Source organism: Bactrocera neohumeralis, chromosome 6 (assembly GCF_024586455.1).
Source record: "Bactrocera neohumeralis isolate Rockhampton chromosome 6, APGP_CSIRO_Bneo_wtdbg2-racon-allhic-juicebox.fasta_v2, whole genome shotgun sequence".
NCBI lineage: Eukaryota > Metazoa > Arthropoda > Insecta > Diptera > Tephritidae > Bactrocera > Bactrocera neohumeralis.
In genome coordinates, this window is record NC_065923.1 from 7758523 (window position 1) to 7783240 (window position 24718).

Genomic DNA, 24718 nt, shown 5'->3' on the forward strand with positions numbered 1-24718 from the left:
CTCGTGTTTTCGCATGCCTCCTCTGTTTGTAGGCATGTCGAAGTACTATTGCTCTCCACTAAAAATAACAAAACACTTTAATTATAGAAAAATTCCCACCATAGCGACAATAGGCGGATCATACTAAATTATGAGACGAAGTGCGGAAAAACGGTTGCTCATGAATCAGTGCTTTGTACAACTGCATAGCTCTCGAGAATTAACAGTGTAATCTACAAAAACTGAGTATTGTCTAATGTTCCTAGCAACCTATTGTGATTTTGTGCAAAGACTGAACCCTATAGCTTTCTAAAAATCTCAAGCTATGAAGGACCAGTGCTGCCATCAACGATCTCTTTTTTTAAACCCTCAAATTATGAAAATTTCCTCTTCGCTGTCCTGTTTTGTCCATCGATTCATAAGCTTGGTGTGAGCCCCAAGAGAGTATATTGTAATGACCAAGTTGAAAAAGACTCTTTCGTCAATTGGTTTCATTGCTTTCAGATAATTTGTTTAGTAAATATCGGTGTCCCTTAGGTCATATTTAATAAAACGCTCTGTTTACAAATACTGATTTCCACTTTAGTTAGGTTGTCTGAGTTGAACCGATATAACGGGTGATCCAAGTAGAGGTACTTTTTTCAGCGGTCACGTTATTTTTGTTCGGTAAGACCTTTGCCTGAATCACGTTTACACACCGTACAACTTTGTTACGAAAATTCACATTCTGTAAGGAATGGTTTTCGCTCGCTTCGCTCAACTTATGATCAACAGAAGCGGCCTACTGAGCGTACTATTCGCAACACCATCATCCATTTTGAGACCCAGCATTCATTATTGGATAATATTCGACAGAATAGACCACGGTCAGCTCGCACTGAAGAAAATATAAAAGCCGTAGTTAAGAGTGCACACGAAGACCATTCTCTACGGTCTCGATTCGGCGTCGTTCGTTGCAACTCGGACTGACGCTTGGAACGACCTAACGCATTTTACGTCGAGATCTTAAATTTAAAGCGTACAAAATACAGGTTGTGCACAAATTGATGCCGTTCGTCCTTCCCAAGCGACATCGCTTTGCTCTATGGGCTCTTGAAGAGTTCCAGAAAAAAACAACGGTTTGGTGTGGTTTGTGAGCCGGTGGAATCATCGGTCTATATTTCTTCAAAAATGATGCCAGCGAGAGCGCATCGTCAATGGCGACCGATCGTGAGATAATCTTCAAAAAATGAACGGCGAAGAATTATCTTTCGAATGATAATAAACATTCCCCATTAAATTTGAAGTATCTGTGTTTTTTCCTTAAAAAATAGAAAACCTCGAAATGCATCAACCTTTGATATGAGAAATTAAGTTTTAAGCGGATTTTAGCAACCAAATATCGGTTATTTATGGATGCTTACCATTAATATTGGTGTTTCTGAAGGTCCATATAAAAGTAAAAACTCTCATACTTGGACAAATATTCTTAACAGAAGTAAGCAATTGCAATAAAGTTTGTAGATTTTTATTTAACTTCTGGACCTTAGTTTGAAGGATTCCTGGATTTCTTTTCGAATTGTGGAATTGTGTTCGTTTATAAAAAAAAACTCAGCGTTTGGATATTAAAGCTTCAAAAGCCAGTTTTATGTTTTGACATACTTGTAATAGCATACTGTGTGCATATGTGAACATTTTCTATGAGACGACCTCGACATAGATAGCTCTACCAGCTGCGCCGTGTTCTGTTCATCTGTTCTTAAAAAAAATAGAAACATTTTCTAAAGCAAACTCATAATTATTCCGCAAGTGTCTTTATTCAAACATATCTATTAATTCCTTATTAAGTGAGTTTGGTGCGAACACAAACAAGTTGTGACACAATTCGCCAAAGCAGCACGGATTTGGCTTGACAGTTGCGCTGCTCTTGCTAAATGCTCTTGATTTCTCGCCGCCTGCTGCTGCCAGCTCTAAGCTTCAGAATGCACACGTCATCTGAAGAAACATGCTCACATACTCACACACTGGCTTGGAATGCGGTGGACCATCTGTTGCTTCACTTTTATGTAATTCGAAACGCGTTATGTGGCAACACGAGAAGTGGCAGTTGCCTTCGCTAACGTCACAACAGCTATGTGTGTGTGTGTGTGTTCATATCTGCAATTAAAATGTTAAAACTGAAATGCTCCGCTGAAGCAAAGTTATTGGTGTTGTTCTTACTTCTATTTACTTTAAAGTGTAAACACTTGCGCGGCTTTTGCTTCGGGCTGGATGAAACGTGCTAATGTCGCACATTTCGCAAGAGCAAATTCCCTCCCCTACTCCTGCTGCTCCAGCACTGTTGCGGGGTGGGAGGAGACTAGGTGAGGCAGGCGATGTGTTGTTTACTTTAGCATGAAATGAGATATTTAAGCAGCTGCTCCGAGCACGCCCGATAAGCGCGAACGGTGTGAGGTGTGTATCAGAATTTGCCGAATACTTCTGAATTGCAATATTTACTCTGTCGACGGCGTCACCGATCACATGTGGCCATTAGGCGCTCACTTCGGCCAATTACTTGTTCATGTGCTCATAAAGAGCTTTGTTTTTTTCAGTTTCAATACTTGACTTTTAGTTATTATTTCGTGTTTTGGTTTTGTTCTTGTTTTTGCTTTTCAAACCTTTCACGTTTGCTTTTTTCGCCGCTCACCTGAACTGTTGACGAGTTGCCCGACTAGTTTTTTGTTTTTGTTTGTTCTCCTCGGCTGCTTCTAGTACCCCAACTCGCTCGAGCCGGTTCGTTACACCGCGTGAATTTTATTTGTTATTTTGGTTTTTATAAGCTCGGGTGTGAGGCGAGTGCGAGTTTATCATAAATTGTAATTGTTATTGACTTTATTTGTTACTTCCAGTGTATCATTATTGCCATTGGCGTGCTATTAAAATGATCACATGAAATGAGTCACTCGTTGGCGGCCTGACGTGCGATTTTATTTACGTTTGCGATTTCTTTCGTCTTGCTTTAATTACAGTATGGGCAATTGCATGGATTTGAATTCGCCACTCGTATTGTGTTCGCTTCAGAATTGCTTAGTCAATTTTTATGCATGTGTGTGTGTGTGTGCATGAAAGCGGTAAATGAATGGGACTGGCGAGCATTAAATTACAGTTGACATCGCATCATTCATTTACAGTGGTGGGCGGACAAATGCGAACATCCAAGATTTATTGCGCTGAATTTCAGCAACAATTGTTTCATGTTTCAATCTGCATTAGACGGACACTGAAAATTTAGCGTCCGTTAATAAAAATCGCTTTCTAATGCCACTTGCTGCGGCTCCACTCATAGATGTCAACCATCTCAATTGGTATTTGACAGGAAAAATAGAAAATGACAGTCAAATTTGGACTGGCGGATGGTTAGTGTGGATCGCAATTCGTTAAAGCTAAAGCAAATATTCAAATTAGGAAAATATATGGCTTGCAGTTGGATAAAATAATAATTGTTTGAGGATGAGAGGTACAGTATTTCAATTCATGTAAACTATTGGCCTCCTTGTCTTATGGAATACATATCTATCAAACAAATTTGATACACTAATAAGCCCAAACATTTATTTTGCAGGCATGAAACGGTAACCTTATCAACTCTGATAACGCCTTCACTATTGCTACAAAATCTCTATATAATACAACATTTTTTAGAAAATTAAAAGAGCAACTAAAGAACTTTTTTATATTTTCGGAGGAACTTAGAAAATGACTTAATTACTAGCATAATAATTTGAAATTGTCAAACGTGTCATAAACTGAACTATTCTGAACTTCAATTTACACACAAACAAATTTAGAGACAAAACTAAAAAACTTTTGCTGTTCAGCTGTTCAGGCGAAAAGACTGAAACCCTTATCGTCAATCAGGTTCGGAGACCGATTTTAACTCGGCATATTCAAAATTCTTTGATGATGATGCGATGTGTGAAGTGGCGCCGTCTTGTTGAAAGCAAAGTCGCCGAGATCACGAGCTTCAATTTAAAGCATCAAATAGTCGGTTATCATGTCGCGATAATGGTCATCATTAGCGGTCACGTACTCATAGCCATCATTTTTGAAGAAATATGGACCGAAGACTCCACCGGCCCACAAACCACATCAAACCGTTGATTTTTCTGGATCAAATGGCAGATGTTAAATATCTTTAGGTTGCTCAATATTATCCAATAAGGAAGGCTTGGTCTCAAGATGGATGATGGTGTTGCGAATAGTACGCTCAGTAGGCCGACTATGTTGATCATAAATTCAATGAAGCGCATGAAACACATTCTTTACAGACTGTGAATTTTCGTAGTAAAATAGAACGATTTGTAAGCGTTTTTCAAGCGTTAGTCTTTCCTTCATGAAATGCCCAAAAATACTGAACAAAAGTATCTTGACAGCTTCACATGACTCACGCGTGATCTGTGAAAAAAGTATCTCTACTTGGATCACCCGTTATAAGGGTTAAATTCTTGCATATTTGAGGTTAAGACGAAATTGAGATACTCACTATTCTCATGGAAAATATAAACATAAACTTATTATTATAATAACGATTTTTTCAAGTGAAGACTGACACATTCCCCGAGAATGTTGTCCGTAGTAGACACGTATAAATAAATATGAATAATAGGCTTTGAGGTGCGGCTTTATTTTTACTCACCGCTAAAATTGTAGTATGACATGGCAACTATAATGACACGATCTTGAGTCAATATAATTGACAATTGACTAGCGTATGGAGTAAATTATTTCTACCTTCTCCCATAGAATAGAATCAGCGCTAAAAAAGAAAATAGACAGCTGACTAACATACCTTTATTATTTGTTATTTTTGCCCATGGCAACTTGTTTCCTCAACACATGTCAGAAATCGCGAAACACTCTGCAAATAAATCATTTTGGGCTCGGATTGTAAAATTGTAAATTAGATGAAAAACTTGGCGCCAAATTCTGTTGAATCTTCCTAATAAATATTTCAATTGCCGCGTTGCGTCGTCTACGAAGCGGCAACACCCAACGATTTGTTGTTGCACTACTTTTCACTCAGCCAGCGGCAATGAAAACTGACAGTTGCATTACAAATCATACCGAAATGGAAAACAAAATAACGAAGTGTTCTGGAAAGTGTTTTCTTCTCTTTTGTGTCTTTCAAATTTTTAGCTTCGTTGTTTTCCTTATTGTTTTTGTAGATCTGTTGAGTGGTGCTGAGCTGAAATGCGCTCACTGCTTTTGATTGCTTAAACAGCAAACTTCCGCAATTGTAATCGTGCCAACACATAGCCCCCACATATACACACACACATACAGCGTGCTATCAATTACACCTTCTCTGTTTACAGCATGGAGTGTGGCATTGTATGAAGTCAAGTAGCTGTAAATCAGTTTACTAAACACATGCACTAGTCGCAATGGTACAGTTTTGAGCTGCACCCCCATTAAAGTACTCCGAATAAAATATATTTTTCTAAGATGACTATTATTCTACCCTCACCGGGGTATATTAAGTTTGTCACGAAGTTTGTAGCACCCAGAAGGAAACGTTGGAGATCGGAACCGCCGTTATCAGATCGCTATAGCATGTAGCTGCCATACAAAGTGACGAAAGTAGTTGGAACGTATTCCGGTAACGTAGAACCGACTGTAATTGGATCGTTGTATTTGTGCATGGTATTATAGGTTCGGTGTAGCCGAAGTTAAAGTTTTTTCTTGTTTTTATATGACATCGTCGAGGTCGCATAAAATATTCTATAAATCATTTTATATATGGTACAATTCATGTCTTTTTCGGAGTAGTTACTTTTTCTGCTGGAAAACCACTATTTTTCCAACATGTACGATATTTCACAGCAGGGAACACACACACAACCCCACACCAATGCATGCTCACTGGCCATTTTACCGTCTTTTCATAATTATGTCTTGCAGCGCTGCCTGTTTATGCTTCGAAAGCACTTTATTATGTAAACATAGCGAGATCAGCCCATCGTCGGCTGTTGGCGAGTGAAGGGCGCCGTCCAATTTGTCCTCGGACTTTCAATTTCGAGTGTGTTAAGTAGTTTTGTGCCAACACATAAATGCATCAGCATAACTGTAATGGTGCTGCCACCCACCCGTTCACCCCAAGCACCGCCTGCAGCCCCAGATCAGTTGCAGTGTCTACCGTCGTACTTCAGACGTATACCTCCTTGGCTCGAGACAAATTCAAATGCACGGCGTGTACTGCAGTCGGACACAAAACATCGCCGGCAAATTAAGATATTTTCTGGTGTTTAAGTAAGAGCCGTTACGTTGGCATTCACGTTTGACACCCAACACCTCCTCCCTGTGGCGTACAATGATTTGGTCGTCAGTCAACGAGTTTGTAAGGGAACGAGCGCTGGCTTCGCTTTACTGTTGCTGCAACGGCTCAAATTGCTGCCGTTCAAAATGGTAATTTTGTGGTGTTTAGTGTCGTTGACAACGAAATTACCGCGCGTAATGAGCTTCGGTGATGGCGGCGCTCAATGACCAACCCACATTTGGAAGTGATTATGGTGCAAAAGAGAAATTGAAGTTGTTGTGTTTCACAAATCATAAAGACTTAAATATCGCCAAGGTGAGGGGTTGACCCCGCCACTTTTGTATTAAACGATTTAAGCGGATTTGGTTAATAGTATGCGTAAATGCTCATAAAGCGATTGGCTGATCGGTGTCGGTTTCGGGTTGGTTCGTTTATAGACGACGAATCTTGTATATGAGCTTGAGACTCACTCACAGCAAGAAATTATTCCGCAGAAAGCACTTCAAACCTTAGGTGAAACAAAAACTTTTCATGGAGGTTTTAGAAATTGGTAAATACTATGATCAAAAAATAGTTACACTTTGTTCATGACCTCGCTAATCGAAGAAAACTGTCACCTTATTTTTGAATTTCACCACGATATTCGGCTGATTGATCGTCTGTTTTAGGGTCGTAAGCTTAGATCCAAGACTCATCGCCAGTTATAATACGTGTCTTGATATCCTGGTAGTATCAATCAAGCTTTCATTTTTTTAGGCCCAAATGATCTTTCAAAATGGTTTTTACTGATCCTTCCGATATTCCAACGATGCCAGTAAGATATCTGACTATTAATTGTCGATTCCCAAGCACCAATTCCTTTATTTTCTTGACGTGTTGATCATCCGCGCTGTTAATTCTGGTTTCTTCAGACTGGATAAGGAAGCGAAGCAAATGGGTCTGGTAGTGAACGAGGGCAAGACGAAATATCTCCTGTTATCAAACAAACAATCGTCGCTCTCGCGACTTGGTTCCCACGTCTCTGTTGACAGTCATAACTTCGAAGTCGTAAATAATTTCGTCTATCTTGGAACCAGTATTGAACCGAAGAAGTAAAGTCATCTCTTGATGAACAAAGATCAAACTCTATAAGTCATTTATTCTTCCCGTTCTGATGAGGATTCGAGAGAAAGATTCAGCGGAAGATTTATGGTCCTTTGCGCATTGGCAACGGCGAATAAAGCATTGAATCGAACGATGAGCTGGAAGAGATATACGACGGCTTTGACAAAGTTCACCGAATCAAGAGACAGCGGCTGCGCTGGCTAGGTCATGTCGTCCGAATGGATGAAAAGACTACAGCTTTGAATGTATTCGACGCAATACCCGCCGGGGAAAGTGGGGGAAGTAGAGGAAGACCTCCGCTTCGATGGAAAAACCAGGTGGAGAAGAATATGGTTGCATTTGGTCTCTTGAATTGGCGCCAAACAGCGAAAAGCGCGTGTTGTAAACTCGGCTCTAACCGAGTAAGCGGTGTCTACGTAAATTAAGAAGAAGAAGTATTTTTCATATATGGTATATACAGTGGATGTATCCTTCTTTATAAATACAGTAGATCTGTTTGTGTGAGATGGATTTAATTCTCGAACCGATCCCCTGGACAGAGTTAGTCCTTAACTTTAGCTTAACATGTCGTGAAGTGATCTCAAAGAGTTGGTACTACAGACGTCGGAATTACCGAAAAGCTCACATATGCGACACCCGAAGTTTCTCTGAAATTTGTGTTTGATCTTCTGCATTCCCAGGGCTTGTACCTAAAACCTCCGAAGACGTAAGATATATTACAAAAACAACAAATTTAGTACGGTACAAAGTGTTTACACAGTATTTCTGGTATTTTTTATTGAAGATCGGGGCATTCGTCTCCAAATATAAGAAATCATTTGCAATAAAAATGCATTCACAATCGCGCGTTATTGGCGTTTTTGTGGCCAACGGCATTCCGTACATCACACGCACACATACACACACTCACACAACCTGTAATGCCGTAAAATGTTGAACGTGAAATCAATTAAATTGTACAGCAACCACTACACAATTACAACAACCATTATGGAGAGAGGAAAAATGGAAAATGACAATTACAAATGTCATTCAAACGAAATACAACAAAACTTAATACGCGCCGCTGTGTTGAATACTTAAATGACTGCATTCCAGGTGCTGTCATTCCAACGACGTTTTCATGCCGCACCGGCGCGTAGACGAACGACAAACGAACAGTGACACTATGGCGCATGCGTGCCAACGGCTGTGAGGCGCTTAGCAAAGTGCCAACTGTATAGAAGAGGGGGGCGGGCGCACGCTGCTTATACAACGGTCGGTCGATGACGAGTTTTTTCGAAAGCAAAAGTGATCGTAAAATGCCACAGCGGATTACAGCGCCACACAATGGGAGAAGAGCAGTGGTCGTGAAAGAAGAAAGAAGACAAGAGGAAGAAGAGCTCAGCAAGACTGGGCGGCACAAAATTAGATAAAATATGATTACAACTTTCATTATGCGGCAGGCGCGGGGCATTAGTCGGGGCTCACACACATATTCACACATACATATGTGTGTATGTAAATGCTTTATGGCATAAAGCAACGAAAAGCGGCACAGGTGTAATGACAGAAAGCTGGTTGTCTCTGCATGCATATGTGCATGTGTGTGTGTGAGTTGATAATAAAACGAAATTTTATGACGACTTCGGTCAATAGCTCTGTCAGTGATTGATAATGCTTTATAACGGTACATTTGTATTAAGCGAATAAGTGCCGTTGAGGCGATAGCACCAAGTGGAGAAAATATTTTTAAATGCTCGCACTAAAATGCTTGGAAGGTCTTGAAATTATCATAGCTTCAATTTTAAAAAGAAAAGAAAACTATTTTGCCTGCTTTTAATTACACAAGAGAAGTTACTTTCGCCACTAGCCATTAGCAGATGGAGTGAAACTTTTCAATGCGTTCCGCTTCGGGCTGCATTTTACTTCCGAAAGGTTTCAGATAAGTTCTACTTCCTCTGGTGCATACATACATATGTATCTCTTTGGTTGCCGCCTTGGGCACTTCTGCATTTTTAACAATTCCAATCGCTAACCACAAACGTCAGCCTCTATCTTCAGCTGGCTGGCTTAGCTATGCCGCCTCAACCAGAATTGCCGAATGGCACGCATAAGTAAGCAGCTGTTTCTTGCTGTCGCTGCAGCGCGGCCAGCACACCCACTTTTGCAGTTCGTCGCCCAAGGCTAGGCACATTCTTCGCATGCACCAAAATGCGCCAAGTTAATCGTGTGTTAACCTTCGATTAAACATTAAGCTCCCAGCCAGTTGCCGCAGCCATTTGGCTTTATTCTCGTCTATCACGTGGCAATGACGGTATTCACGATGCAGACATCGCTTGCGGAGAACACGAAGTTAGTTGTTTTTGTATTTTTATAGTAATGGGAAATTTCAAAAGCCGGAGCGCGCTAAACCTAACCTACAGGGTTTGTCCGGAAAGTATTAGGATTGAGTTGATTGAACCAATCGTTACAATTCTTTAAAAACTTTCAAAATAATCTCTTTCTGCGTCGATACAGCGCTTCCAGCTCGATTTACAAACATTGAAGGCGTCACGGAAGGCATTCTCCGGAATAGTCTTGAGAGCCGAAGTGCATGCTGCTTGGATCCCCTCTATCGTCTCAAAATGCTTGCCTTTCATTGGCATTTCAGGCAAGGAATCAAAAAAGTCCACGGAGGCCACATCTTGGCTATAGGGCGGCTGCAGAAGCGTTCGGATGCCGGCATTGGTTAGGTAGCTGTTTACAAGAAAGGCGGTGTGAGGCGAGGCGTTGTCGTAGTGCAACTTCCATTCGGCTGTGATTTCTTGTCGGACACAATTGACCCATCGTTTGAGTCTCTTGAGGACTTCCACGTAAAAATGGGCGTTGTCGGATTGTCCAGGAGAAACTATGCCTTTGGTGTCAAAAAAAGAGAATGAGCATTGTTTTCACTTTGGATTTGTTCATTCATCAACGACCTCTTCCTGGCCCTTCAAAAAGGTCTGGTACCACCGAAACACACCACTTCTTGATAAGCAACATCTGGGTAAACCTGTTTGATCATACCAAACGTCTCTGTCGCAGATTTACCGAAATATATTTAAGTCCCTTTTGTTGTACGGACTGACTGACACCTAAAGTTTCTTAGTTTGACATAATTAGAGCTAACGCTTCGCTAACAGCCGAGTGTAGATTTAAGTTTCCCTTATGTATAAAAGACAGAGGTAGCGAAGGTGTGATTTGTGAAGACTTTTTCATTATCAATGCTTGTGGGAACAATAGTTTTGAGGTTCCTTTCTGTTCGGCGTGGTCTCTCTCTCTCTCTCTCTCTCTCTAAGAGGTCTCAAACAGGTTTACTTAGGCGTCTCTCGAAGGATTTGGTAACTGCTTTGTGGCATCTCAACATCAATTACTTTGGATCCGAAACAAAACTTTATTGCCTTCCTTAATTTCAAAAACTTGAACTTAAGTCAGGCTTTCTTTAAAGTCTGGTAGAATGAGAGTATTTGTATTTCTTCTGAGAGAAATTGTTCCAAACTGTGAAGTCACTGCAAAAAATGTTACTGTTGTTGTTAAGTGAACACCCTTAGTGAAGTAAGCGCGCGTTGGCAGACGCAGACTGAGTCGAAGCGAGAATGCAGTTGCCCGTCCAGTTGAGCTTAATAACTTATACGTGCAACGTTGCTGCATGCCACATACTGCATCGCATTGTAATGATGTGTGAATTTGTTAGTTGTCTTATTCACTTTGCAGAACATCTTTTTTCAGCACGTCAGCAAGCGTTCGCACATTGCAGCGACTCCGTTTGCTCACATACGAACACACATACATTACATACAAGCATATGTATATCGGTATGTAACGCGTGTTGCTAACTTTTTTCTACTGCCGTCGATGGCATCACGCCCATCTGCATCGGCTCCAACGCTGTTTGCCTCGTTCGTTTTGTGCGATTTGATCATTTTGGCGTGGAAGCAAAGGCGCGCGTCTGCGCATTGCGCCATAACAATTTATTCACGTATTTTGACATGTTGGCGATGGAGCTCGAATGCATGCTTGCCCATATGAGCTTGTGTGTGTGTGGCTGTGTGCGTGTTTGCAAAAGTGTCAAGCGAACGCACACGCATTGCCTAGCCTAGTCCACTTTTCGGGATGATAGCCTTGATAAAACACATAAATTAGAAGCAAAAGTCAACAAAACGGGAAAAAAGCGCACAAGGAGTGACTAACTGCATATCAAGCAGACATCTTCTTTTCAACAACGATGCGTGTTTATATCACGAGCTAGTGAAGCCCAGCATACATTTTTCAACGAGTTTCTTCTGGTTTACTATAAATGGATGACGGTGCCTAGAAATGTGGAAGCTGAACTCCTCGATAGTAACTAAAATCAAGCCCGACCGATGTGAAGCAGCAATAAGGTTCCACGTCATTCCTAACACAATCAAATTTGAACCGTTGTTTAGACTGTAGGTTTTTATACAATATTCAGTTGTGGAAATTGAGGAATTGAAGAAAGTTTTTATAGACCTGAAAGCTGTATTATTCTAACAAATCGGAAAACTACGAACTGAAAGAAAATGAAAATTCTGTAAAATAAAAGTAACTTTTTAGACTTTTTTTTTAATTTGAAGATGTGGCTTCAGACAGGCAAGTTTATAAAGCATTTTCTCTCAAAATTTCAGGAAAAAACGTTTAAAGTTTCAGTTCAGTCCGAACCAGTTTGGATGCCGGACCAACCAAATACCTAGTATATCTGCGAAAATAATTTAAATTTTGAAAAATCCTCTTATAAACATATTCTTGAATAATTGAACTTTGAAAATATAAGAAACAAGTAAGGAAGGGCTGAATTCGGGCTTGCATAGATCAAACACCGCGAAAGTTTTCCAGGTGCTGGCAAAAACCCTTGGTTTTATAAAGTACCTCACATACAATTACCTTTCAAATGGAGTAAAGTCAAGTTCGAAGTTCGTTTCGGAAGTTCGAAAATCTTTATATAAGGTATATGGTGGCTCAGGGAAGTATTGACCCGATTCAACCCATTTGTAGCATAAAGTCAGGAAAATTATTCTTTGCGAATTTCAAATTATCAATCTGACACATCTTTTCGGTAAAAATCGACTTGAACAATTTTTGTTCAAAAGTGGACGGTACCACGACCATCGTCCAATTTTGATCCCGGCTCCATTAAAGCCCTCTCGAGGGTAAAATTTAATGTCTCTGGCGTATTTAGTTATTGATTTATCGCACTTTTAGTAGTTTTTAACAGTACCGTTATATGAAGAGTGAGAGTCATCCGATTTAATCCAGTTTTATATCTTAATTCCGTGCTTAGTTATGGCATTTTGCGGGCGTGGCAGTGGTCCGATTACACCCATCTGCGAACTCGTAATTTTTTTTGTGCCAAGGAACCCGCCTACTAAGTTTCATCAAGACAAGACATGGTTTGTCTGGAAAGTAATAGAACTGATTTTTTCCGCCGCAACTGTACTTCGGCAGTTAACGAACGAGCGGTTGGTCAGTGGTCTCCGAGCACCTGGAGAGTTAGGACAAACATTTTCGCGCGACATGTTTCTGTGAGTGGGGCAGCCGAAAATGCAGCTTTCGTTAGAGCACAGATGCGCGATTAAATTCTGGGTGAAACTCGGTAAATCTGCGACAGAGACGTATGATATGATTAAGCTTTATACCCAGATAATGCCTTAGCAACAAGTAGTGTGTTTCTGAGGCATCAGATCTTTTTGGAGGGCCGGGAAGACGTCGCTGATGAAGACCGTGCTAGGAGACCTGCGACTTCGACAAACACAGATAATGTGACTCGTGTGCGTAAAGTTTTGAACTCAGGCAGTCGAATAAGTATTCGTTTAATTGCCCAGATATTAAATTTATCAAACATTGGTTCATGAGATTGTGACGGAGTGCAAAGATGGCCCCAAAAGTGCTCACTGACAACCAGAAATTGCGGCGAGTGCAAGTGTGCCAAGAAAATTTGAACATGTGTGAAAATGACCCCCAATTTTTGAATAACGTAATCACAGGTGACGAGTCATGGATCTTTGAGTGTGATCCTGAGACAAAGAGGCAATCTTCCTTTTCTTTTGAGACGACAGAGGAGATCCAAGCAGCATGCACCTCGGCTCTCAAGGCTATTGCCTTCCGTGACGCCTTCAATGCTTGGAAATCGCGCTGGTAGCGCTGCATCCACGCAGAAGGAGCCTATTTTGAAAGTTTTTAAAGAATTGCAACGATTTGTTCAATAATTTTTTTTAAATCGACTCAGTCCTATTAATTTCCGGACAAAACCTGTATCTCAATTTTTACTCAAGTTTCTGCTTGCCCGGACGGACAGACAGACATTCACCCGGGTTTCAACTTTTATCGTCATCCTGATCACTTATATACAATGGTGGCCACGCAAACCTTACCACTAAAAATTTTCAAGTGTTGTGCATATTTGACGACACTTTACAGCGGTACTTTTTGCGGTATAGAAATTTTTTATTTAGAAGTAAATTTAAATTTAATTTCATTTACACTATATTTGAAATTAATATTTTATTTTATTTTTTTTAATTGAAACACGAAGTTTAGTCGGTGTATCATTCTAAAAACAATAAAATCGGCCGTTTTTGTATAAGCACAGAAAAGCTAATTTGTATTTTACTCGTTGAACGTAATAAATTAAAAACTATAATTATAATTAGATAATATAATTAAGTTTACTTGTGCTTACCAAAAACTCAAATTTAAAAAAAAATCCCGAACGAACGAAAAATACCAAAAAAATTGGAGAAGGTACAGTGGTAAGGTTTGCGTGGCCACGAGTGTATATAGTTTTAGGTGATACGTACAACCGTTAGGTGAAAGAAACTATAATACCCTGTAGCAACAGGTTGCAAGAGTATAAAAACGATTTCCTTTTATTTCCTGACTAGAATACCTCTTAAGCTTTAAAGGCAAAAACTCTTATCAAGCAGTGTCTGTTGACTGAAGAAGTGCTAAGTTTAAAATGGACCACTTAGTTTTGTTTTTAATGTGAGGATTAAAGACTCTAATATTGCTACAGCGTTGCCAACTTGAACATGAAAAGCACAAACCACAAATGCTGTAAAAGGGCCTGCTGCGCGTAAGTTTTCGCGCGCAACCGCAGTAACACCCAGCAGCCCCTTTCTTTGTCCATATTTGCTTCCAACAGCCGGACGTGCAAATCAACGTTTGAATGCCCGTGCGAATGGATGCGGCGTACCCCGAAAAATAATGGCATACGTGTAAATGTATAGGTGTGTGTGCATACGCGGGCCGCTGCTGTGCCGGTCAGATGCTGATGAGCGGTCAACCGGGAAGGTGCGTAATTTTCAACCTCAACACCCCGGTTGTTTGTTTGCACGCGCCGCGAAATGGTGCGTCAGTACACTTTGCTCCGTTTCAACTAGGCATCCGCTTACACATACACATATACATATGTACTATGTACATACATACATAGGTGTGTGATATATGAGTGAACATCCATGTTCGCCCCTGATGCTGAATTTTGCTTTGAGCTTTTTCGCGGTGGCTTCGGATTGCATTTAGTTTTCTCCTATTTGCATGTTTGTTTTTGCTCTTCTGCACACTCACACACATACAAACACCACGTACAAATGTGGATTTTTCGTTTTGTTGCTGCAAAATACTTCAGCGGATAAGCGCTTAAACGTGTGATTGACGGACACATGCGGTAAGCAGTAGCCGGTAGCCGGGCACATCCAAATACAGTTCATCCGTCAAAGTTTGTTATGTCGCTGCAATGCCGTAATCCGGGGCTGAGCCCGTCCGTTGTCCGTGCAACCACGGAGAAGCGCCTCCAAGTGACATTTTCCGCAAGTAAATGTTTTCTATGTGTGCATATATTCATATACTTATAAGTAAATATTTACTACATACACATACACATGCACATATGCGATTGCAGCTTTTCTGTTTGCAGCTCGTCAGCGTCCATCCGTTGTCAAATTAATTTGAATGCATTGCATTTCCGCGCAGCTGCGTACGCGCCAAGTTACTCGCATTAATAAGCTGGACTGCCGAGTGTGCGTGTTTTGGGGCGATGTTCGCTGTCTCGCAATTAAAGATATACAGATGTAGCGGTAATTACTTAATGAAGCTATTTATCATTTCTTTTGTTTGTTCATTCCTTAATTTATCTGCATTTTCGCGGTTCTTCTTCGTGTTTACTCCATTTGTTTGCTGCTTAATTATGTTCAAGCAGTTGCCGAAGCAAAGAAGACCGTCGAAAATTCTTCATTTGGTAGGAAAGACTATTTAACTAGCATAATCGCAGTATGCAACGAGATAACGGTAGTAATCAGCGCTGATCTCCCACAGCGAACTCGGAGATGCAAATTATGCGCGCTTCCAAGGCAGTCGAGGTTACAAACCTACCTAGATCGTAGATCACTCCAAGACGAATTTCGGAAAGGTCGTCTAAAATCAGTTGTTGTTCGAGAAACTATTTATGTTGCATGGAAACTGATATTGCAAGACTGTCATGTGATATGTGTGGGATTGAGGCAACTAGAGGCATTAGCAGGACCAACATTGAATATTACATCAACATCCCACACAATTTGTCAACGCTCAAAAAAACTCGTGTCGATTGGTCGGAAGAAATGTTAAAAAGAAAGTATGAAAACGGTACTCCGTAATATGTCTATGACATTGTGACAGCTAATAAATTGTGGATTTATACGTAAGAACCTGAAAGTAAGCAGTGGTTGATTGTATGGGTGTTTTCAGTTGAGCCGAATTCAACAAAAGTTGTTCGTTTCAAGAAATCAGGAAAACCAATTGCCGAAGAAGAGCCACTCTTCACTACGACAATGCGAGCTCTGACCCATCGATTGAAACAATTGCATTTTTGGGCACTCAAAACATCGACATCATTCACCGTATATTCCGGACTTAGGATAAAATGACTTTCCTTTTTTACTAAACTAATAGGTCTACGTTTTTCGACACCTTAAGAAGCGGTTGATGCGTTCAGGTCGCATGTTTTGAAGATACCACAATCAGAGTGGCAAAAATGCTTCCTTAATTGGTTCAAACGCATGCAAAAGTGTATAGATCTCAATGGAGAAAATTTTGAAATTTTCGATTTTCTATGATTAAATTTTAATTTCTAGAATCCCTAAATAAAAAAGGCAACCACGGATACACCTAAAGTCGTCTGAAAAAATTTCCATCGTTACAAATCCGTCAAATGACTATATGTGACCTGGTCTACGAAAAGAGGGCTTAGGTGTCAAAAAAAGGAGAACAATTAATGAGATAACGAGAAACTGACGATTATTTTTAACAGCTTTTCCCAGAAAACTAGTTTTCGCACGTTAGCCCATTTTCGTAGACCAGGTCACATATAGTATAGTGTTTAAAGCGAAAAAAAACGATTTTGTTAAAATTCTACGCAGGCCATACCCCTTAATTTGCCTATAAAAAAGATATTGTCAATACAATGACCTACGATCGATAAAAATAAAAAAATAAATTGATTTTGATTGGATAATTTGTCGTCGAGTAATTCCCCCAGCGAGCAGGGGGTAGAATTTGGTCGCGATAAGGTATGTCTGTCGTAAGAGGCGACTAAAATCCAATATTCACTACGGCAGTTATTTGGCTTGCCTCTAGATTTCAGCATAGTTTTGTCAGAAATATTGCTATAATACTCAGCTGGAACTGATATTACAGACTTTGAATGAGATTCCTTCTGGAAAGACATTTGAAGTTCAAGCGACAAATGTCACCAGTCATTGAGTTTGATGGGTGCTCAACTGGTGGTATCAAAGCTACAAGGTCTGACCGGAAACTTAAATTTGATACCACGGAGAGCCCTTGGAGTTCGCTCCAATCTGCTCATTGGGTTTGTTCCTTTGAGAGATTCGTCGTGGCTGTGGTTTAAACCTAAAGGCAGATGAAATTGAAAATTCAGTTCAGTGTGGAGTCGCACTACGACCGGGTGCCGGACCCACAGCACGGCAGAGGTTTTAGGTCGGCCTCAAACCTGACCAAAAAGGAAAAAGTGAACCTTCCATCCGACCAATTGGAACCAAATAATACTTGCAAGAAGCATGTGTTTATGAATGGCATTACGATTTGAAGACCGAGTAGTGGCAATTTTTTAACAATATTTTCGATGTTAGTGTGATAATAATCCAAGCAGCATTTATATTCATAATTTGTTCGGTTTTGGGAATAACACATGGGTGGGGAAAAACTTTTAAGGTGACCGCACCAATGCACCGTGTGTAAATTATTAAAATCTATCAAAATTTATGCGAAACAAATGTGATGGTGTGGCACTAAAGAGTATTTACCAGTTGTTGTGGTGATTTTGTATTTCAAGCTTGTTGGGTATACATACATACATATTTACTTACATAAGTACAATTTGTATTGTAGCTGTAAATATTCTTATCAACTATTTTGCTTAATAATAATCTATCATAACTAGTTGCTGTCTGTCAGCAGTTAGTCAGTCACAGGGGAAATTCCTACATTCAACGCATTTGAATTTACCTAAGCACGTACATACATACGTATATAGTTACATATGCATTTGCTCATGTATGTATAATACATGCATACAGTTGTGTATGTGTTAGGTTGCATAAATTTACACCGAATGACTTCTATTTTGTGTGAGCTTGCGCCAGCCACGTCGCTTTGTTGTGAAACTCCGCAGTTAGCCATTTGCGCACAGGTATTCCGTTGTAAATGTAAATGTTTATGATTTTTTGCATTCCAGCCGCTGCCAACGTACTCTTCGATATAAGTGTGTGTGTGTGTGTGTGCGTGATTTGCTTAGTCATGTTGTATTTGTGATGGGTACGAAGGTGAGCAAGCAAGTTCTCTGGCTCATAATGTTCATATGCACTTCTTGTAGCGGATATTAGATTTGTTCAAATAACGGCTCATTTCAACAGCGTACATAATAGATTGGTGACAAAGAAAAAACACTAAATCTGCCCAATAAAACTCTTAGATTATTTGCCTTAAAATAACTTCGAATATTCTACTTCTGCGTGATGGGAGTAAATCTGGAGCCATTCTACCTAAGCTCGCCTGTGTTTTTTTTAATTCCTACTTTTATGCATTTTATTACTTAATAAATTGAAGTTTTATATTGAAGTTCGAATTATAATTTTTAATTAAGCATTTATCATTTTTCTTTAAACTACTTATTAATTTATTAAAATTTCTCCATTTTTTCAGACATGGCACAAGACATGCTTCAAGTGCACAGAATGTGGCATGGCATTGAATATGAAAACATACAAAGGCTTCAACAAACTGCCATACTGTGAAGCGTAAGTACAAATCATATCGGAAATATATACTACATATAAATTCTATTCAAAATCTAACAGCTCATTACTCGCTAATGTCAGCTAATGTCTAGTAATGAAACGAAAATGTAAGCACACTACCATTTTTTTCGTTTAATAAATAATTACTATCTCACTACAATTAAGTTTCACAAAGATAAAGAGTTTATGAAGCAATTAAGAGTAGATAATTACGTAATCGTGAACATGAAATACATTTACAGCACGTCGCTTGCCATTGACACAGTTGCGAAAGATGATAAGCCATGTACGGAAGCCTTTAGGGTGCGGTCAAAAAAATATTAATAAAAGAATGCAATAAGTGATATGATTCTTAAACATTTCCAGGGGGTTGGTTATATTATGTATTTTAATTCCGAATTAAAAATTTGTTATGAAAAATGTGGCTAGAAAGTTTTGAAAATTTGAAACATAGTGTTCAAGCTCCTTAGAAAACTGTAACTGCAAAAACTCTTTTGAAAAATAAGATGAAAAAATATTCGAAAAAACTGTACCACCCTAGTGTGCATGTTTATTTAACACTTTCGAGTAAAACTACTTGATACATTGACCGGTAATTTAATAGGACTGTGAAAATATTAAATATATTTACCCTGACTACTGCAGAAAAGGCTAGGCATTATTTGAAGTTATTTTATTAGAAAGTTCAAAGCATAATTCTAGAAATTTTCTTACTAAAAAACGGGTGTTCAATAAGTCCGCTTCAAAAAAATCTTCATTCCTGTGAAAGTACATTCGATGTCATTATGTATGGAACTCTTTTCTTTTGCATGGGCACGCTTGCAGAAGTCCAGACGCTGAACCCAATCTCTGACGATTTTCAAGCACAAATCGGTCGATCATGATGCAATTTCACGTTCAATATTCGTGCGAAGTTCATCAGTCGTCGCTGGCTTGTTGGCCTAGCCCATAGACTTGACGTAGCCCCAAAAGAAATAGCTTAACGGTGTCAAATCGCACGACCGAGGCGGAAAATTGACTGGGCCATTTCGTGAGAAAACACGTTACCCAAACTTGGTTTTCAATAAATCGATTGTGACATTCATTGTGTGGCTTGTGGCGCCGTGCTGTTGGAACCACATATTGTTAAAGTCCATATCATCTAATTCGGGTCAAAAATATTCGGTTATCCATGAGGTAGCGATTCCCATTCACAGTAAAGTGCCGGCCGTGATCATCACAGAAGAAGTACGGCCCAATGACGCCGCCGGCACATAAACCCCACCAAACCGTAATTTTTTCGGGATGCAATGGCGACTCATGTAGTACGTGTGGATTGCTGCCTGACCAACAACGCATATTTTGCTTATTGACGAATCCATTCAGCCAGAAATGAGCCTCATCGCTGAAGATGATTTTTCGATGAAAATCCGGATCATTTTTAAATTGTTGCTCAGTCCAATTCATAAACATACAACGATTCTGGCTTCAGTTCTTGCGTCAATTTGAACTTGTAAGGATGTAGGCCAAGATCTTTTCGTAAAATTCGCCACAACGAGGTCACAGAGATGCCCAACGCTTGAGAACGACTTGCGAGAGACTGATTTGGGTCTTCCGCAATTGATGCGCCAGCGGCAGCAATATTCTCAACACTATGGGTACATCTAGCACAGGAATATTTTGTACTGTGCCTTTGGATTCAAATTTTTCCACTATACCCTCAATTGCTGATCTGACAGCATGATTATGACGACCATAAATTGAACGTAGTGGTCTTAAAAATGAGGCCACTGACTCCGAATTTCGGTAGTAAATTTTAATAATTTCGACTCGTTGTTGGGCCGTATATCTGATCCATGATAAAATGGCAAACCTTACTGAAGAGAATTGTCAAAAGAGCTTGAAAAAAAATGTCGTCGTTTGTTCTCCCTATCGGTCTACTTTTGTAGTATCCCTATTGAAAAACCCGTTATAACCGACTAAGTGTTGACACCTACATATTTAAAGCAAATATGTATGTACATATCCCATATACCCTCAAACATGTATCTGCTGGTGATAAAACCCTTATGAAAGGTAGAATTGGCTCGCCGATTGCTAGGGTGCCCCTTCATGTTCGCACAGCGAGAGAGGTGAAGATATATTAATGTACAAATGCTTACTCGCGCTGGCAACGTAATTGTGCCTATCAACCTTCTCTGAGACTGCCGTTTACGGGATCCACAACTGTATTTTGTTTTCATATGAAAAGTTCTACAAAAACAACGCCACAATCTTATTTATTGTGTTTGAAAGTTGTGTGTCATTGTTGTTGTTGCGTATGCGTGAATGGCATTTTGTTGAGAATGTCACACCTCATTGCGGTGTTGTCACTTTTGTTGTTGCTGATGTTCCAATTCTCGCTGTCGCACTCAACGCCGCTCTTGCCCCGTCCAAATGACGGCGCTATGACGACAGAAATCTCAAAATCCCAACGGCACACCTCCCACATTTACTTTGTTGCAATTGTTTTCATGTTTTTACTTTAGTTCTTGCTGTTGTTATTTTACCGGAATTGTTGAAATATTTATTGTTGTGCGCTTGGCAACTTCTTTAGTCATGCCGAAGGAGGAAATGCAGTGGTGGCACGATTTGCGACAGCTGAATGGCAGAGTGAAAACAAAGTCAATGGGGGAAATGTTGAAAATCACTAGTGTGTACTCGTATATGTAGGAGAGTGTGTGCGTGTGTGTGTGAGCTTCAGCGTATGCCCAGGTATTATGAGAATTTAATTAAAAGCGAACGCTCACTTATCTAACTGCTCATACGAGTTGATATGCCGAGTGCTGTGTTAATTGTAGGACGATTTCCCCTCAGGGCATTCAATAGTTTCTTCAGACACACAAGAAGATGTGAAGAAGGGGAAAATGTTCGAATATAAACATTTTGTTGTGAATGTGGGATCGGGAATCTTTTATCTCCAAAAAGCTTGTTCTGGTGGCAATAAATCCGCTAATAACGAAAGGTAGCTAATTTAATAAATTCTGTTACAGAGAGAATAATGAACTTAGCTGGCATGTAAGGTCTAAAGTAAACCTTGTACCAAAATATAGGTTCCGAACGTATGCTCTTTCAAAGAAATATTGGGTTGTCGACAAAGTCTTTTCGTATTTCTAATCAAAGTTCAACTTATTTTTTATATTTATAATGAACTTTAATGAACCAAATATATACCATTTTGGTCTACCACTTTTTGCCATTTTTCCACTAGAGACATTATTCCATCAGTTTAAAACTTTTCTGGTTTCTCGGCGAAAAACTGCGACAAGTAATTTTCACAGGCTTCTCTTGAAGACAACTTTACTCCATTAAGGAAGTTATGCATTGACCGAAACAAATGATGGTCCGTTGGTGCAAGGTCAGGGCTATATGTTGGATGCAAAGCTTCCCAGCCAAGCTCTCCCAGTTTTTGCCGATCCATCAAAGATGTGTGTGGTCTAGCGTTGTCCTGATGGAAAACGTAGCCATTTCTGTTGATCAGTTCTGGTCGTGTTTTTCGATTGCTTACTTCAATCTCATCAGCTGTTGACAGTAAAATATAGAATCAATCGTTTGAACAGGCTGGAGCAGCTCCTGATGTATGATTCTTTTCCAATCTCACCAAACACTCAGCATAACCTTTCGAGACGTCAATCCTGGCTTTGCGACCATTTGTTGAGTTTCACCATGTTTGGACTATGATCTTCTTCGAACATTATTGCCGTATTAGATCCACTTTTCGTCTCCTGTTACCATTCGCTTCAGAAATGGTTCGATTTCATTTTGTTTCAGCAAAGAATCGCAGATGTTAATTCGGTCCACTAAATTTTTCACAGACAATTAATGTAGTACCCAATCATCGAGCTTCTTTTTGTAGCCAGCCTTGTTTAAAAGGTTCACAACCGTTTGATGATGAATGCTAAGTCCCTTAGCGATGTCATGGCAGCTTATGTGGCGGCCCTGGTCAATATTTTCCATAATTTCATCAAATTTTTCAACGATAGGTCCACCAAAGCCAGGTGCTTTTTTCACATGGAAATTTCCAGAACGGCAGCGAGCGAACCATCATTGTGCTAGACGAACTGATATAGCATCGTCTCCGTAAACTTCACAAATTTCATTGGTGGCTTGCGTGTCTTCTCTTTTTTATACAAAAATTTCAAAATATAGCGAATTTCTTCCTTATTTTCACTCATTTTTGAAGAGCTGTAACTTTTTTTCAACTTCCCTGAATTTTTTGGTTAAATGAAGCTTAAAATCTCACCTTTCCAAAACTATGTGGTATGACACAAAGAGATATGCCAATGCAACGACATCAACTGACAAAATACGAAAAGACTTTTTCGACCCAATAAATCAATTGTGTATCACTCGTCAACTTCGATCGCATTAGCTACGAAAATATAATTTTTGGTTTTAAATTGTATTTTTTATTTGAAGAATAGTCATGATTTGAATATTTTTCGTTTTTTTATACAAATCGAACTACGCATACATAACCGTATCTACTTGCAAACTCACACACACTCATGTTTACATATGAAAATTGACATGCTCTTTATTATCTGCTATCAGTTGTCATGCATCGCTGCCCTGAGTGAATGGATAATCCTTATCAGCTAGTGCAACTTTAGAATGGAGTCCCTTCGTTAGCTCGAAATTCAATCAGTTCCTCACATCGTCGTGAACGTCGTTTTTAACAATTTTCGCATGACTGTCATCGCCAAGTGTTGGCACTTGAACGTCGAAGTTAGTTCCTGTCATATTTTTTTTCCTAACCCGCTTCAGCGCTCTCTCAACTGTATGCGAGTGGCATCATTCACATCGATTCCAATTTGATTTTCCCACATTTGATTTGGATCTTTTTATGGCATTGCATGACAGCGTTTGGCTTTTTTTCAGCATTTTAGCATTTTGCCTCCCAATTTGCGTATTGCCAAGTCTCGGTCTGTTGCGCCTTTCAACTGCTACAGATTGGAAATGGCTTCCTCGAGGCTCCTTACACACCAGCCAAATGTAATCAAATGCTTATGCTTTGGTTGAAAGACGGATGGATTTTTCGCAGAGGCAACAGTCACTTCCTGCGGACGGACGGACGGACAGCAAGTAAACTACTGTCATTCATTTGTTATTTGGCAACTTGCCTCCTCCCGACAACAATACCCACATGCACGGAGCTTTGGAAGATGGAAAGAATGCCACTGTTGCAAGACATGTTACAGTTGTTACAGTTATAGATTGCAGGGACATATGTACACATTTATTTTGACTAAATATAAATAAGAGCAAATGGCAAATGTCTGGTTGTAGGGAATAATCGGCGAATGTCCCGTATTCACATGCATTCATTGCTTTTCTTTAATATCGGAGTGGAGTGGAGTGTCTTATGTAGGGTTGGTTGTGTCCGTGGTGGTTTGTTATTTGATATTTTATTGCTATTTTCTTTTTGCTTGCATTTTTACTACTCCGTTTGGTTGGTTCGGTTTTGTTCGGGCAGCCCACTTTTCCTTTCAGCGATTTATTGAGAGCAGAATGACTAAACTAAGTAATTGTTGTAGTTGTTTTCATTATTCCATAGCCTCTGCCGTACTGGTGTAACAACAATGGCAGCAACATTAACATCACCAACAACAACAACAGCGTGCCTGTCATCGTTAGTTCGGTTGAAAGCATCGAGTTTGCAACAATTTCATTGCGAGTATGCTTCCTTTCCAATTGTGACATAGTTTTGTCCAAGCAGCCAACTGTCATCGTTCACCGCTGCCACTGCATTATTCTAGTAGGTTGACCCAATATGCCCGTTGGCGGTATTTTAATTGTTGCTAAATGCTCCGTTAATCCTGCAACAAATTAAAAGCATTTAAACCCTTCACTCTTCGCTGGCGCAATGAACTGCGAATGCCGTTACAATTTCCCTCACCACTTGCCCCATAATTATCTACTTTTTGCCACGGACGGTTGTGTTGTCAGAGAAAGTTTGCTGTGATTAAAAATATACATTATTAGGACTCGAAATGCAATCAATGTAATTGCTGGGGACACTCTTACTCGA

General features: G+C 39.8%; 1 protein-coding gene and 1 long non-coding RNA gene across 6 annotated transcripts in view; one reads left to right on the top strand and one right to left on the bottom strand.

The window, feature by feature from the left end:
- Positions 1-24718, top strand: part of LOC126763686 (LIM and SH3 domain protein Lasp) — a 62136-nt gene that overhangs the window by 21135 nt on the left and 16283 nt on the right. For all 5 annotated transcript variants that reach the window (XM_050481422.1, XM_050481423.1, XM_050481424.1 and 2 more), the window contains exon 2: positions 18575-18669. In XM_050481422.1, the coding sequence (XP_050337379.1) occupies positions 18575-18669 (95 nt within the window). The remainder of the gene's footprint in view (positions 1-18574; positions 18670-24718) is intronic.
- On the bottom strand, positions 1757-2853 carry LOC126763723 (uncharacterized). Its single transcript, XR_007667657.1, has 2 exons — positions 2179-2853; positions 1757-2115 (listed from the first exon to the last, which is right to left on the bottom strand). It is a non-coding gene; the product is annotated as an uncharacterized LOC126763723 (long non-coding RNA).